Source organism: Arvicola amphibius, chromosome 3 (genome assembly GCF_903992535.2).
Source record: "Arvicola amphibius chromosome 3, mArvAmp1.2, whole genome shotgun sequence".
NCBI lineage: Eukaryota > Metazoa > Chordata > Mammalia > Rodentia > Cricetidae > Arvicola > Arvicola amphibius.
The window spans coordinates 154,708,242-154,722,882 of NC_052049.1; the positions used below are offsets into that span (position 1 = coordinate 154,708,242).

General features: G+C 41.8%; 1 protein-coding gene and 1 long non-coding RNA gene across 4 annotated transcripts; one reads left to right on the top strand and one right to left on the bottom strand.

Moving 5' to 3' along the window:
- Positions 1–1,621: 1,621 nt before the first annotated feature.
- On the bottom strand, positions 1,622–10,271 carry LOC119808876. Its single transcript, XR_005284569.1, has 3 exons — positions 9,944–10,271; positions 3,067–3,220; positions 1,622–1,856 (listed from the first exon to the last, which is right to left on the bottom strand). It is a non-coding gene; the product is annotated as an uncharacterized LOC119808876 (long non-coding RNA).
- Ripply2 (ripply transcriptional repressor 2) lies at positions 9,688–13,935 on the top strand. 3 transcript variants are annotated; one of them, XM_038321386.1, is made up of 4 exons: positions 9,688–9,921; positions 10,144–10,222; positions 10,547–10,611; positions 13,662–13,935. In XM_038321386.1, the coding sequence occupies exons 1-4, from the start codon at positions 9,737–9,739 to the stop codon at positions 13,807–13,809; spliced, it is 477 nt and encodes a 158-aa protein (XP_038177314.1). In that variant the 5' UTR covers positions 9,688–9,736; the 3' UTR covers positions 13,810–13,935. The 3 variants fall into 3 exon arrangements, with proteins under 3 accessions (XP_038177314.1, XP_038177313.1, XP_038177315.1); XM_038321385.1 differs by having other exon boundaries at positions 9,688–10,222; XM_038321387.1 differs by lacking the exon at positions 10,547–10,611 and having other exon boundaries at positions 13,662–13,760.
- Positions 13,936–14,641: the final 706 nt, after the last annotated feature.

Consider the following 14,641-nt stretch of genomic DNA (forward strand, 5'->3'; position numbering starts at 1 on the left):
CTACTGCTGCCACCAATGAGATGCCTCATTGCAGTGACTAACACTGCCACAAAACACTGGGCAAAATCCTAAGTGTTGCCAAGATCAAAGGGGCCTGTGACTGTCCACTGAGAATCCACAGCATGCCTCTGGGCATTACTGTCTGCAGCCAAGTTTTCTTAAATGCTCATAAACAATTCGCTCCTGATACAGTATCCAACCATGCAAGGTGGTTCTCTTTAGCCTCACACACCACGCTGTTTACTTCCTTCAGTCATCGTGTTCTTGTTCCTGCTGACACAGCCCATCTTTTTTAAAATAATCTTTTTACTAACATGATTTTTTTATTGATTCTTTGGGAATTTCACATCATGCATCCCAATCCTGCTTTTCTCCCAGTCCCTCCATACCCACCCCTTGCCCTTGTAGTGTTCCCCCCCCCCCGCAGCAAACTAAAAAAGAAATGTTAAAAGATAAAAATAAAATAATTTTAAAAATTAAAAATACACACATCCCATCTATTAAACGTAATACTTTCAGCTAAAACCTAGAAGTCATTTACTTCTAGGTTTTAAGGAAGATAAATTTTATTCTACAACCCAAATAATTCTCTAGTTTAGGTCACCAATAAAAGTCAGAAACAAATACAGAAATATATTATCTAATACAGACTTGTTTTATTTTTTTCCTGAAACAGTCCTTATACCATCTCACCTACTAATATGAGCCAACCAGAAAAGGGATATATTTTTATGAGGGTTTTGCTATAATTGCAATAATGTATAGACCTTTTAGGAAATGGTCCTTGATCAGTTTCCTGGAGGTCTCAAGTTAAAGTTCCTTGGGGGACCTTCCCTGACTACCCCATACAGAAGAGGTCACCAAATCTGTCTATTTATAGAACTCTCGCCAATCTGTTATTGCCTGTGTGCATTTGTGTACTTTCCAGCTTCCCACTAGAGGGATGTAAGGACTGGAAGTCATGCTGGTCTTCTTCTGGGCTGTACAGTCCACACTTACCTCTTATCAAGCCTGACCAATTAGCATGGGCAACTGGATCTACTTTTCTGAATGACCTCTCACTGAAGCATCTTATGTTGTGCACTGAAAGCACACTTTAAAATAAAAATTTCCTGATAGCCATGCTATTTTGGTTAATGATACTTAGTGGTACTGGGTTTTAAGTTTGCATCATTAGTAGAAATTTAATAGACAATATCAGATTTGCAAAAACAATAAAATATAGCTGTATAGTGGGAAAGACCAATTTCATTTTAGGTCTGTGGGTAGATTTTTTTTTACACACTGTGTTTTATTCTAAATAACTTATCATGCATGAAAAATTACTCTGTTTGAGACTAACAAGCTGAGAAATATCTAGAAGCAGAGCCTTCAAGAACCCACAGTTATTTACCCATTCAAAACCGAACTTCTGAAATTTGTGTTTCTCTTTAAAAGCTTTAGATTGTAACCACCACCCATGAACAGTCTCTTTGTCTTTGCAGTTTGAATAATATACACTCAGCTGTAACTATAGCACGAAGCATTAGCTATTCCATGCCTTCAAATAATACTAATTTTTGTAATTATTATGCAAGTAAGACACTCCCACCCCCTCTCCCCCCAGGGAAGCGTGGCTGTTTTCAGTAGAGGCATTCCCATGCATGAGTGTGATTAGCACAGACTTGCTAAGTCTCTCTCTGAGCCATCTGTGAGCACCTTCTTGCTTTAAAACAACACACACCAGCTCTGCTCACGTCTAAGTGAGTTTTTGTCACAACTGTTATCTTCATCTTCAACCTGGGAACATTCTCCAGCGCCCCAAGCTTGCAAATGCCACCTCAGACGAAGAATATGGTCTTCCAGCTGAAAAAGATCTTCATCAAATCAGTTATCTCAGGTGAAATGTTATTGCCCTAAAATGCTGGTCACAAACGTTCCGTCTCATTTGTAAAGGGGGAAGAAAAAGGGGACGTTTTGGTTGGACAAGTGAGTTTCAAACATGTTCATCTGTTTAATTCCCTGCAATCTAATGAGAAATTCACATCATGTGGGATTAGTGCTTGCTCTTTAACTCAACCTTCAGACTGACATGAGGGTTGCCTTGGTGTGAGGTCCTGGGCTGGCAACTCAACAATAATGGAGACCGGACTGACAAGACTTGGCAGTGAATAATGGGCTGCTCAGATTGGACACCAAGGTCTTTGCTGCAGACCCAATCCTCTCAGACCTGAAGGATTTGCTCTGACTCGGGCAATTCGTGTGAAGCTTCCGGGCAATTGCTGCAGTGAAGGCATCTAGGCCCGGAGACTAGCACAAGCGTAGGCCGTACTTTAAAAGAGGTACTGATATCATCATCGGTGTCATAGCCATGCTCTCTTCCAAAGATGCTTATGTAAACCCTGATCTAATAAATAATAAATAAAAATGGCTTATTTTAGCGTTTATGTGTACATTTAAACGTACAATCAGGTGTGTACATTCAGGTGTCTGGAGAGGCCAGAAAAGGGCTTCAGATTCCCTAGAGCTGGAGTTATGGGTGTTTATGGGTGCTGGGGACTGGAACTCAGGTCCTCTGGAAGAGTAGAAGTGCTCTAACCACTGACCCTCTCTCCATCTCCCAAGATGCATGTTTTAAAAAACTTGCAAATCTGCAACATTTAAAACAGGCTTAATTGTTTAGTTCATCAGGATCAACCTGAGAACAGCCAAGAGAGAGTCCGTCCATCAATGTCTGTTTGTCATTTTGCATATAACTAAAATATATAACTGTACAAATGAACAATATTGAATTAATTCAAAGAATTGTGCACCTCTCACCACACTTCAATTGTATAACATCTCAATTATTCCCCAGAGATTCCTCATACACATTAGGCTTAGGGGTTTGTATTCAAGTTTTTTTTTATAAGTTTTCTAAGAAAACGTAATTATGTGACTAAGACAGAATACCAAAAATATTAACATATTTTACTCAATTGGTATTTGAATAGGAATGAATCATTTTTCCTGGCAAGTCAACATTTTCCATATGCAATGTTTAAACAAAAAGTCTAGTTTCTTAGACAGGGGTACAGTATTCCTTACCTGCACAGTTTTCATAAAACCACGAAGAAGAGATGAACACGAAATGCCCTCTGATTATTAGCGAAGCCAGCATCGTCTGGAGGCACACGGTGGCAACAGCAGCAGTGAGCCATGGCGATGCCCCATTCCTTCACACTTCTGTTCACAGCTCCATCTGTAAGTGGGGAATAAGTCATACCCTGTGAGGTCATCCTATCCCTTAGGAAGTGTGCCACAGCAGGCCACATTCGAAGTGGGTGATTAGTTCAAGTTCTGATTTTTTACCTTTTCGTTTGTGTTTCCCAGATACTATTGAGGTTCAATCTATTTAAAATGTGGTTTTTGCCTTTTTCCTGGCTTCCTCCTTGGGGACCATCACTTAGCTCTTTGCCTCTTTCTCATATTTCTCATATTGTTTACTTACAACAGTAAAGAAATAAGCAAGAAAGCATGTTAAACACACATATGTAAAGTAAATTTATGATTTTTTTTTATCTAGTAGAATAGAAAGCTTGGTGGCTTGGATATTTGTGAAAATGTAGCTTCCTGAAGTATGGCAGTCATGACGTTTTTTTGTTCATGAGTGGAGCCTCACTTGTAGGAATTTGAACTAACCACCCACTTTGAATACAGCCTTCTGTGACACACTTCCCAAGGGACAGGATAACTTCACAGGGTATGACTTATTCCCCATTTACAAATTATATCAGGAGGTCTCTTGTTCGTTCTGGCTTCCCAAACCTGAAATAATCACTCAGAAACTATATCATTTGAATCACTGCTTGGCCAATAGCTTAAGCATATTTTTTAGCTAGCTCTTATATCCTGAACTAACCCATCTCCATTAATCTATGTATCTCCATGTGGCTGTGACTTACCAGGTAAAGTTCCACTGGCTTCTGGCTACATGACTTCTCCTTAACTGTTCCTTCTTTCCTCCCAGCATTCAGTTTAGTTCCCCCCACCCCTCCTCTACCTAGTTCTGCTCTGTCCTACTATAGGCCCAAAGTAGTTTCTTTATTAATCAGTGGTAATTACAGCATACACAGAGGAATCCCACATCAACAAATGAAGCTGTAAGCTTGTAAGAGCTGTCCCTACTACTCATCTGTCTTGTGGCAGCATGGGCAGGGGAGAGATACCACTCCCCCTCCCGTCAACACCTGAGGCAGATTGGAGAGCTGGCCCTGAGGTCATAAGAGCTGGAGAACTGTCCCTGCTCCCCCACCGGCTATAACACGTGGGAGGGCAGGCCCTACACTTTGCCTGGACACCACAATAGAGCTGACCCTGTAGGTGGAGGTGTGGAAGAATGGACCCTGAGGATGTGAAAGCTGAACTGGTCCTACCCCTTACCCATTGCTGCAAGGGGTGAACAAACTAGCCAGAGCAATGCTGGAGAGCTCACCTGGTGGTGAAGACAGGGGAGAGCTGGCAAGCTGACCAACCCTGTAACTACCCAGGCCCAGAACTAGGGTCATGTGTTGGCTCACCCCAAAATCCACCCCATCTGTGATCTATCTGCTGGAGCATGGTGGGAGGGGGATCGTGCTAACCCAGAGATGCAGGGTCTCTGTGACACAGACACCAACAGGATGTTAAAGAAGAGTCCTAGAGGGCAGGCATTGATGGTGCAGTAGAGACCAGGGGCATTGAACCAGACCAATGATTCTTCGCAATAAACACCTACGTGTAAAAAAAAAATGTATAGATAAAGGGGTTTACTACTGTGTGTCTCACTGTGTCACACTGCAGTTTCCATGATGAGATATCCCTTCTTCCTTTTTACCCCTTTTATTCTCTTATATTTTATTTTGCTTTATTTCAGGGGAGGGAGATGGGTGGGATCAGGAGGCATGATGTGAAAGACACAAAGAATAGGGAAAAAAAGAAATGGAGCTGCAAACAGAAGTGTGAAGGAATGGGACATCGCCGTGACTCACTGCTGCTGCTGCCACTGTGTGCCTCCAGACAATGCTGGCTTCGCTAGTAAACAGAGAGCGGTCCCTACTCATCTCTTCTTAGTGGTTTTATGAAGACTGTACAGTTAAGGAACACTCACATGGTGCGTGTTCAATAAATGCATGAATAAAAGAAATTTTTATAAATTATGGCAGTTGGTGTCTAGCTCATGGGCCTGTTTTTAAGAGTACATGCATGTAATATGTTGTGGAAAGCGTGTGCCAGTGATGTTCAACACGAAATCCTAAAACCTAACCTGTAACATGTGTGTGTTACACAACAGATTATATTATAAACCTGGATTTTTATAATATATTTGAAATTTTATTGCATATCAGTTAATTGTGTATGTGTGAGTGCATGCACATGCATGTATATGCACATTGGTGGAGGTCTAAGGACAATTTGCTTGCAGAAGTGGGTTCTCTACTTCCACCATATGAGTCTCAGGGATTGAAGTCACTGAACTCGGCCTTTACCTGAACATCTCAGCAGCCCTTTGTCTAGCTGTTTTCCAAGACTTTATATCCCCATGCTGAATCAAGCTTCAGAAGTATGTGTATCCATTCTAATAGTAAATATGATGTTCCTGAGCAGTATGCAAGTGTTCTTGTCTTCTGGAACAGGACGTTCCCCTTCATGATTTATCTGTGTGAGCCTATCCTTGATGAAAATGATAAACTGTGCAGAAAAAAATACTTTATAAATAAAAAGAAAAAATATTTGTCCCTGGTGCCATGGGGGACTCAATTTCAAGCTTTATACAAATATGATTTAATGAAATCAGGGTAGAAATGGGAGATCTGGGACTTTTGTAGTTCTGGTAGTCTCTATTTTTACTTCCTAGTTTAACATGAACTTGGCTAAGCATTATTCTTGCTATATTCTTATTCACTGGCTCTCTCTTTTCCTTCTGGGGATGCAGTGTTTTCAGGTTTATGTATGTCATTACCACACTCTCCTCTCTTCTTAATGCCAGATCTACTCACCTTAACTGCCACTAATTTGATTGCTACTAATACTAATTTTCAATCTCATGAGGATCTTCTCCCAGAGTTACTGACCTTATTTCTTCCTTTCTCCTTGGTGACCATAACCATCACTCAATCCCTTCTCTCTTGAAGACCCTCCTCTCCCATTCTTCATTCCCTTTCACTCTTTTCTTCTCAAGAGGGTGCCCTCAACATTCGTCATTTCTTTAGCCTGAACTATTAACCAACTTGCAAGAAAGAGCTTCTGTCCCTATGCATTCAAGCAATGTTTTTCTAAAGAATATAGAATCCTTTAGTTGTCAAATCCAATGAATACCTGTCATTATTTTTGTTTTGATTTTCTTCTTCCTTGTTGGAAGTCTACCTCATCTTATAATGTCACCTAAACTTTGAATCACTTTTTACTATAACCATTCCTCTTTGGTGAGTTTGCTGGAAGCAGCCTTATATAAGAAATGTCACCCTTCAGAGCTCTGGCCTTGGTTTGCTCTCACAAGTCACAACATTTTCTTAGGAAGCCACTCAATTCCTAATGTTGATGTTCCCACATTTAAGTCTTCAGCCTTAAGTTTTCTGCTGTACTCTAGCACTCCTATCTCTGGTTGCTCCTTAGGTATCTTCATCGATAGTCAACAGGACATCCCAGAAGCCACCAGATCCACCTTCTTATTCTTAGTGAACTAAGAGTTCTGGCTCTTAGTGTGGCTGTGTTTTGTGCACAGGAAGGACAGTGACTGAATTCAGCAGCAGCAGGAAGAGATGGCCTTTATATGCTGGTTATTTCTGTTTCTCCTCTTTGGAGGAATAGGGCAGAAATGTATTTCCTTTCTCTTTTGAGATCAATGTGTCATTTCATAGCTTAGGTGTTTTGGGGGCAATGTGTGTCACTTTAGGCCACAATTTTACTTGTGTCTCCCTGTTAAACATAACTGGCAATGGTCCAGAGAGATACCAAGCTACATCAGTTTGCCTCCAAGAGCCAAGAAGCTTAAAAGCCTGTCTTCCATTAGACAAAACAGGGTGCATACAGGATGACTGAGAAATTCACCCCTGCTACACTACGCTTGTGAAATTTTGGAATTATTTCTTACTACCACATCGACCAGTCTATCCTGACTGATTGAAAAACTAGTATCAAAAGTGTTATCTCTTTTCTCCTCTCAGAGTCATTTTAAAAACTGAAGGATGGGAGTATCTTTTCTGCTCTGGTGTCGGGGTCTGGTGCTAGCCCGGACCCTAAATTATTTCTCTTGACCAGACCCCAACATAAACTATCTCTCTCTGGACCCGCATGGAGGAGACAGGAATAAAGACATGACTCACATGGTTTCATCGGGAGGGAGATTTTTAGTGGTCCCTCATGAAGTCCTGAGTTCACATCCCAAAGAAATTCCTCCCATTTATTCTCCAAACATTCTTTATACCAAAACTTAACTTAGGGAAAATACATTAGCATTCTGTCTCCTAGGTAACCAGGTGAATGGCTTTTCCTTGTGTCCACAACTATCTGTGTGCTGTGTATGCTAACTGTCACTAGGCTTGAATCAGCATTTCTATCAGGCGTCCTCTAAATTAGAAAGAAAGGAGCAACAACATCCTGACCCTTTGTTAGGGCAGTGACAGCCTGTCTGCAGGGCTACGTGACCACCTCAGGTGGGGCCTATGGCTTCAGAGCCTGGCTGCCACACCATATAGCAATATGGGCCTACCCTCTGGGTCTGCTGTGATCTTGTCTTTGCCTGAGCCCACACCACCCACCATTCCCCTCTCCTGCTTATCGTTTTCCACCAGAACTTACAGAACAAAATCAGAAGTCTGAGCACCTCATATTAGATTCTCAACAGCCCCAAGCTGCCGTCTTTTTAGCTGTAACTCTGTGTCAGCAATACTTCATCCCTTCTCCTCTTACCCAGTTACCACACACAGAGACAATAACACTCTTCAACTGATCCTTCTAGAAATCCCCACTTAGGTTTCATTTACTCTAAGCAGGCTTTCCTGATTGTACCTAAAAGACACACTAAGTCCTCCCGACCTTGATTTCTAAACGTAAAACGTCTTTTAGCAATTAAATATGTTCTTTTAAAAAACATTAATTTTGCAACCACTGTAATGACCATAGATTATAAGCTTCCTAAGTAATGACAGAACACTTAAGTCATCATATATATATATATATATATATATATATATATATATATATAATGTACTTAACACATTGCAGATACATTAAAAATATTCATGCAACTAGTCCCTTCATCAAGTAGGCCACATCTGTAAGACCATTATATTTATATTACACTTATTATGTGGTGTGTGTGTGTGTGTGTGTGTGTGTTGGTATAGAAGCAATGGATTTTCATGCCATTGCTGTGTTTTGTAAGAGGACAAGTTGTGGGAATCAGTTTTATCCTTCTACCATGCAGGCTCTGGGGGTCGAACTCAGGTTGTCAGGTCTGGCAGCAAGCATCTTAACTTGCCAATAGGCCATAATTATTTTTTGTAAATGCAAATGGGTTTTTTTAGGCCATAATATTTTTAAATCATTTTTATTACCTGTCAAAGAAGGGCTTATTGCGTGCCAGACACACAACAAGCCTTTAATAATAAGCTCTGTTATCTAGCCATTGAGTCAAGCAGTGGGCATCTATCTTCACTGATAGATAGATTTCCGCATCTCATCCCCTGGCAGTCACATCATTACAACCTCCTAGGTAATAATTAAACGGATTCTTTTCTTATGAAGTAATCAAGTGAGTAGAAGTGGTCTTATAGCTTACATGGAGGTTTTTTAATCTGCAGTATTTGAGGAAATTCAATTCCATTATTTAAAATGTTTTGGAAAGAAATTATAACATTTACATATCATAATTTGCTTTGAAGCAGAACACTGTTTTTAGCCAGTGTTAATGAATCTTTACAGACAAAGGACGGTAACTCCCAAGAACTAATACAGGAGCAATAAGTGAATTTGTCTCACATAATGACCTTCCAAGATCCATTATCATCCACATCTTCCCCAAACTCCGAAAGGAGTGTTTAACGATCTACCGATAAAATACCAAGTGATGGCGGAGGTGGAGAAAGAATACACTCGGGCTTCCCGGAGGAGAGATATTGAGAGTTTGGGAGAACGTTATGAGAATGTGGGAAGGCACTGAGACCACACAACTGACTCTGCCCTTCTTGGCTGTAACGATCAGGTTTTTACAATTTATATCTTGCTGCCGAACAGTTTCTGTCCTCTTCAAATAAGAAGATTTTGGACAAAACTTATTAATAAAGTTTTTTAAAAACATATTTATTATTGATCCATATTTCCAGACACAGAGACAGTTTGGTTTGTGTGTGTGTATCTTTGTTGTTCCAGAGGGTTTGAAAAAAATAGAGACTATTCTTGTTTCTTCTTACTCCATATCCAGTTTTTAGAACACAGGCTGCTGCAGAGCCATCTGCATTTGCTGAAGGCCAGAGAACCAAGCCAGGAGTCGGGCAATTATCAGCCGTCGGCATTTTTGCAGAAATACACAAAACGTGTAGAATCGCTTAATTCTATCCCCTCCTATCCTCTTCACATGGAAATTGGCTGCTCGGGCACATGCTGTTTTTCTCCCAGGCCTTGTGTCAGGGGGGCTATTAACACTCGCTCCGGCAGCCGGTTCCCGGGCCATTTGGGATGTGCACGCGTTCACACCAGCGCACGGCCCGCGGCGCCTTCACGCGCTGCCGTTTTGTTTATGCGGAGCGAGGGCAGCCGGGGTGCGAAGGTCTGCAAGCACAGCGGGCCGCGAGGACTAGATAAAGCCCGGCTGCGACACCGGAGCGATCGCGCTGCCATGGACACCGCGGAGAACGCCGAGAGCGCGCACAGCCCCGCGCTCCCACCCCCGCGCAATCTCTGCCCGCCGCCAGCGCCGCCCGGGTACCTATCAGCCGGGACTCACCCTCTCTCCGTGCCCGCTGCCCGCGGAGCCAGAGGACCGCCTGGCCCCGGCTCATCCCCAAGCACCCTTCACCTCAGCCCTCGCCCTGTGCCCGCTGCCCTTGCCGTGTTCGGTCCTGGTTGTGTGCTGTGGCCGGGCTGGCTGTGTGCTGTGGCCGGGCTCACGTTCTTTACGCGCGGTTTGCGCTTGCCATCCTGCAGGTCCGAGGGCTTCTGGAGACCTTGGCTTCGAACCCCCGAAGAGAAAGAGAAGCGGGAGGAGCCCCGTGCTGCAGACACGGTGAGTGACAGACAGCATGGCCTGCAGAGGTTCAGGCTGCAGAGCATCCCCACCCCCATCCCCAACCCAGGCCTGGGCATTAAGGCCCCGGGTGACCTGCTCTTCTAGTCGGTCCATTGCTTAACAGCGTGCCTGCCCGGGCCCTGTAGGTATGAAGGCAGGCTGGGAAATTCTCTGCAGTGGTGTAGCCAGTTGCAGCTGAAGAGCTGATTTGAGGAGAGACCCAGGGACACGGTCCCTACCTGAACCAGAGACTGGGTGGCACACAACTTCCCAATGTCTACAGAGATGCATGGCGACTGCCTTTATTCCTTTCCTCCCTAGTTGCCCAGTGGCCCTGGAGTGACAGAAGCCTCGGGAAAGCTTTCTCAATACCAACACCCTGTCAGGTGAGTCACAGGCCTTACTTAAGGTCTTCAGCTCCAGCCCTAGGGAGGACGTGGGGGCCTCATCCTGCAGCCTGGTTCAGTAGCCGGTTCTGCAGTTTTTCTTTCTTGGAGGATTTGCCGTCAGTTACTCTGTGTTCCCATTCTGAGGATTCTGTTGCTCACAGCATGGGAAACTGTCCGATTTTTCACATAAAAGGACTGTCAATTGGTGCGTGGTGAGTAAATGCTAGAAGAACTGGCTACAAGACAAAACCCGACTGGTTAGGATAGTGACAGGATGGGGCTGGGCACCTAGTTCAGTGGCAGGATGCCTACCTGCTGTGAAGGAGGCTGGGTACCTAGTTCAGTGGCAGGATGCCTACCTGCTGTGAAGGAGGCTGGGTACCTAGTTCAGTGGCAGGATGCTTACCTGCTGTGAAGGAGGCTTTGGCTTATAAGAAGGGAGATACCCTGGGCCAGAGTAGTTGTTTTGAATTTTCATTTTATTTTATTATTTTTAAGGCAGCGTGAAACTGTCTGCAGGGCATGCAGAGTGTATGTATTATTTTCTTACAAACCAGAAGGAAGAACGGGGTAGACCTTTTACAGGATTGTAGCAGATCAAGCTTGATACTTAAGAGAAACAGAAAGTGAAAGGAACGTTGGAACGATTACCAATGACTAGGCTGAGAAAGGTCAAAGGTGACCCAAGGCTGGTCCAACTGTTTACTGTTTTTGTTTGTTTTTACTGTTTTTTTTGTTTTGTTTTATCTTTTGCCACACAAAATCAGCCATTCTATAAAATTCTTTGTAGTTTTTTAGCTTTTATTTGAGACAAAATGTTTATAATTGTGTGGTGTTCTCTGGGCTGTTAGGAGAAGGCCTGTGTGCCTGTGTTAAAGGCCTGGCCTGTGACACGTGTTTATATGCGGTGTACAGTAGTTGATATGTGTTGATTACCTACATATGCTAAAAGTAACCGAGGGACACAGGAAAGCAAGTGACTAGGGTTGGAATAGAGTTTACTGTGGTCATATTTTTTTTTAAGATTTTATTTTTATGTGTCTGATTATTTTGCCTGCATGTATGTATGTGAACCATGTGTATGCCTGGTGCCCAGAGAGGTCAGATGAGAGAGTAGGTTCCCCTGGAACTGGAGTTACAGATGGTTTTAAGTTGCTATGTGGGTGCTGGAACCTCAACCCAGGTCCTCGAGGAGAACACTTAGCGCTCTTAACCACTAAGTCATCCCTCCAACTTAACTTTGGTCACTTTTGAAGTGAGTTCGGAGTACTAAATACTAAATACATAATTGTTGAAGGGTTGGAGAAAGCTCACAAAGGGTGGATTATATATTAGTTATGGTTACTACGCTGAGTCTCCAAGAGTCAGATAAGGGGACACTTGGATCAAAAGAAATGACATAGAAAATGAGAGACAGGATCTTGGTACAGCATGGCTCCTGCTGGAGCTCCAAGACCAGGGATGTGGGTGTAGCTGCAGGGGTAGTGAAAGGTCAGAGCCTATACATCTCCATGTATAGATGCATACTTGTTTAAGCATCTGGATTGTAAACATTTTTGTGCCCAATGTGGGTCACAAACCCACAGCCCTGAGATTAAGAGTCTCATGCTAGCTCAGTGGGTAGAGCATGGTACTCTTATTTGCAGGATCATGGGTTCGGGCCCCGCATTAGGCACCATTATGTAAACAGAGACTGCACTTTCATTTCCTGCCAACCCAGGCCCAAATAATCACACAGAACTATATGAATTACAGCACTGTTTGGCCAATGGCTAAGACATATTTCTAATTAGCTCTTACTACATCTTAAATTAACCCATTTCTATTAGTCTATGTATTGCCACATGACTGTAGCATAACCTAATTTTCTACATGTCTTGTTTCCTTGGCGGCTGGCTGGCATCTTCCCTGACTTCATCTTCTTTTTTTCTCTATATCTCTGCTTGGATTTTCCGCCTGGCTTTACTCTGCTAAGCCACTGGCTGAAACAGCTTTATTCACTAACCAATAAAAGCAATATATATATATATATATATATATATGTACATATATATGTGTATATATATTTATATGAGGGCATCCCACATTAAATATGTTATGCTAGAAAATATATGTAAATTCTGTTGCTTAACTTCCTGTCTTTTAAAACTGAGCACGCTGGACACAATATAATCTTGGTTAGACTCAATTCTATATAGACAAGGTTCTTTGCCCTACACTAAAGTGGCTTCACAAGAGTTGTTAGTTCAGCACTGTCTATTTCCTTTCTTTGGATGATAATAAAAAAAAAGAACACCACGCCAGATCAATAGTGGTCAAATTTCTAAAATTCTGGGGTAATGATGTTTACTTGCAAATTAATTGTATAGAACCTATATAACTCTCAATACATTGATATAGTGTTTCCAGATTTGGTTGGATGGGAGAGAAGAGAGATTGGGAATAAAGATTGGTGTTGGAGCAGCCTTTCTACCTAGTTAGTTGTGGAGGCGTAGACAAGCTTTTAACACTATGTTTCATGTACATTTCAGATCAAGTGTATTGGCTATATCTATAACAAAGAGCTATACCAAGAGGTTTTCTGCTGGACAGTGGGTGATTGCTGCCTGTTCAGGGTCCAAGCACTCTGCCCTCCTAGTAAAGCTGACTATCACCCACACCCACATCTTTGGAGTAGTGGTGGGATGATTTTGCCTTCTAAAGAAATTTAGAAAATGGATGTCTAACCTTCTACATTTTGTAAGAATAAACATACACGTAACTCATAAAGTAAGATAAGCATTGATCTTCTGCTTTAGAGGTTGCAGCCAGTTATCTAACCTATAGCTTGATATAGATGTAAAATAACCAAGCATTTATTTGTACTCTGGCAAGCAGACTTTATGAATATCGTGGCAGTAGCAGTTTTAAACTCTGCATCTCAAGGCTGTCGCTAAAGTGTGTAAACAAATTGTTTAGCATAGAGAGCTTATGGGAAATGATCATTCTGTGGCTATCAGGATCCTGACTGTAAAACCTAAGGGGCGTGTGTCGTCTGCTTCTTTCAGACTGTTCTGGCCCAAGTCCAAGTGTTACGATTACTTATATCAAGAAGCAGAGACTCTCCTGAAAAACTTCCCAATTCAAGCTACAATTTCATTTTATGAAGATTCTGATAGTGAAAATGAAATTGAGGGGCTGGCCTGTGAAAATTAATCTAATTAGTTACTTCTAATGACAGTTGAGCTGGGTAGGACTTGAATTTTTTGTATAAATGTATCATAAACTTTTAAAAGTTATTTATTTGTATATAAATTGTTAATAAAACTATTTTGTAATCACTGAGTGTTTCTGCTTTTCTTTGTCCCAGCACTAGAATTAAATGTTGGGATTTAAGCTAGGCATCACGGGCTCTGGGGCCCACAAAGGATACTTTTGGTCTTTTCATTAAACTTCAAATTTATCCTTAGTTACAATTTTTCAAAGAGCCATGATATTTGTTTGCTTTTTGAAGACTAGTTCTTGTAATGTCTGCTGTTTGTTATTGATCTCAATTGGACGTTGTAGTTAAAGATGACATAATCTTGGTAGTTAGTGAAGAAAATTGCATCCTGCGATGAGTTTCATATATACTAGTATATGTTTGCTAGCTGATGGTGGAAATGCTTCAGTTAATTACCTATAATTGAGAAAGGAACACAATCTTATGTGTCTTAATTTTTAAGGACTGTAATTAAGCAGTGAGTAGTATGACTCACACCCTGATCCTTTCCTTTCGTCCTTGATCTGGTGTTCAATACTTACTGAAGGATTGAGGGATTCCTGCAATTAAAACAAAATACTTGAATTGGAATTATTTGTATGTAGTATAAAAAAGTTCAGAACATGAAAGTATGTTTTCTTGTCTTAAGTAAAGCTAAGATTTTGCAGACATGAATTTTAACATTATCCATTTTCCTTTTGCTCTAGTTCCCTGCTCACAATATTCTCGTATGAATATTTTCTTATGGGAAGCAAAACAAATTCTCAGTGGTTTTTCTTACATAGC

Coding starts and splice junctions, on each gene's coding strand:
- Ripply2 (XM_038321385.1), top strand. CDS start 9,737: ATGCGGAGCGAGGGCAGCCGGGGTGCGAAGGTCTGCAAGCACAGCGGG. Junction 10,223..10,546: donor AGCCCCGTGCTGCAGACACG/GTGAGTGACAGA, acceptor TTTCCTCCCTAG/TTGCCCAGTGGCCCTGGAGT. Junction 10,612..13,661: donor CAATACCAACACCCTGTCAG/GTGAGTCACAGG, acceptor TGCTTCTTTCAG/ACTGTTCTGGCCCAAGTCCA.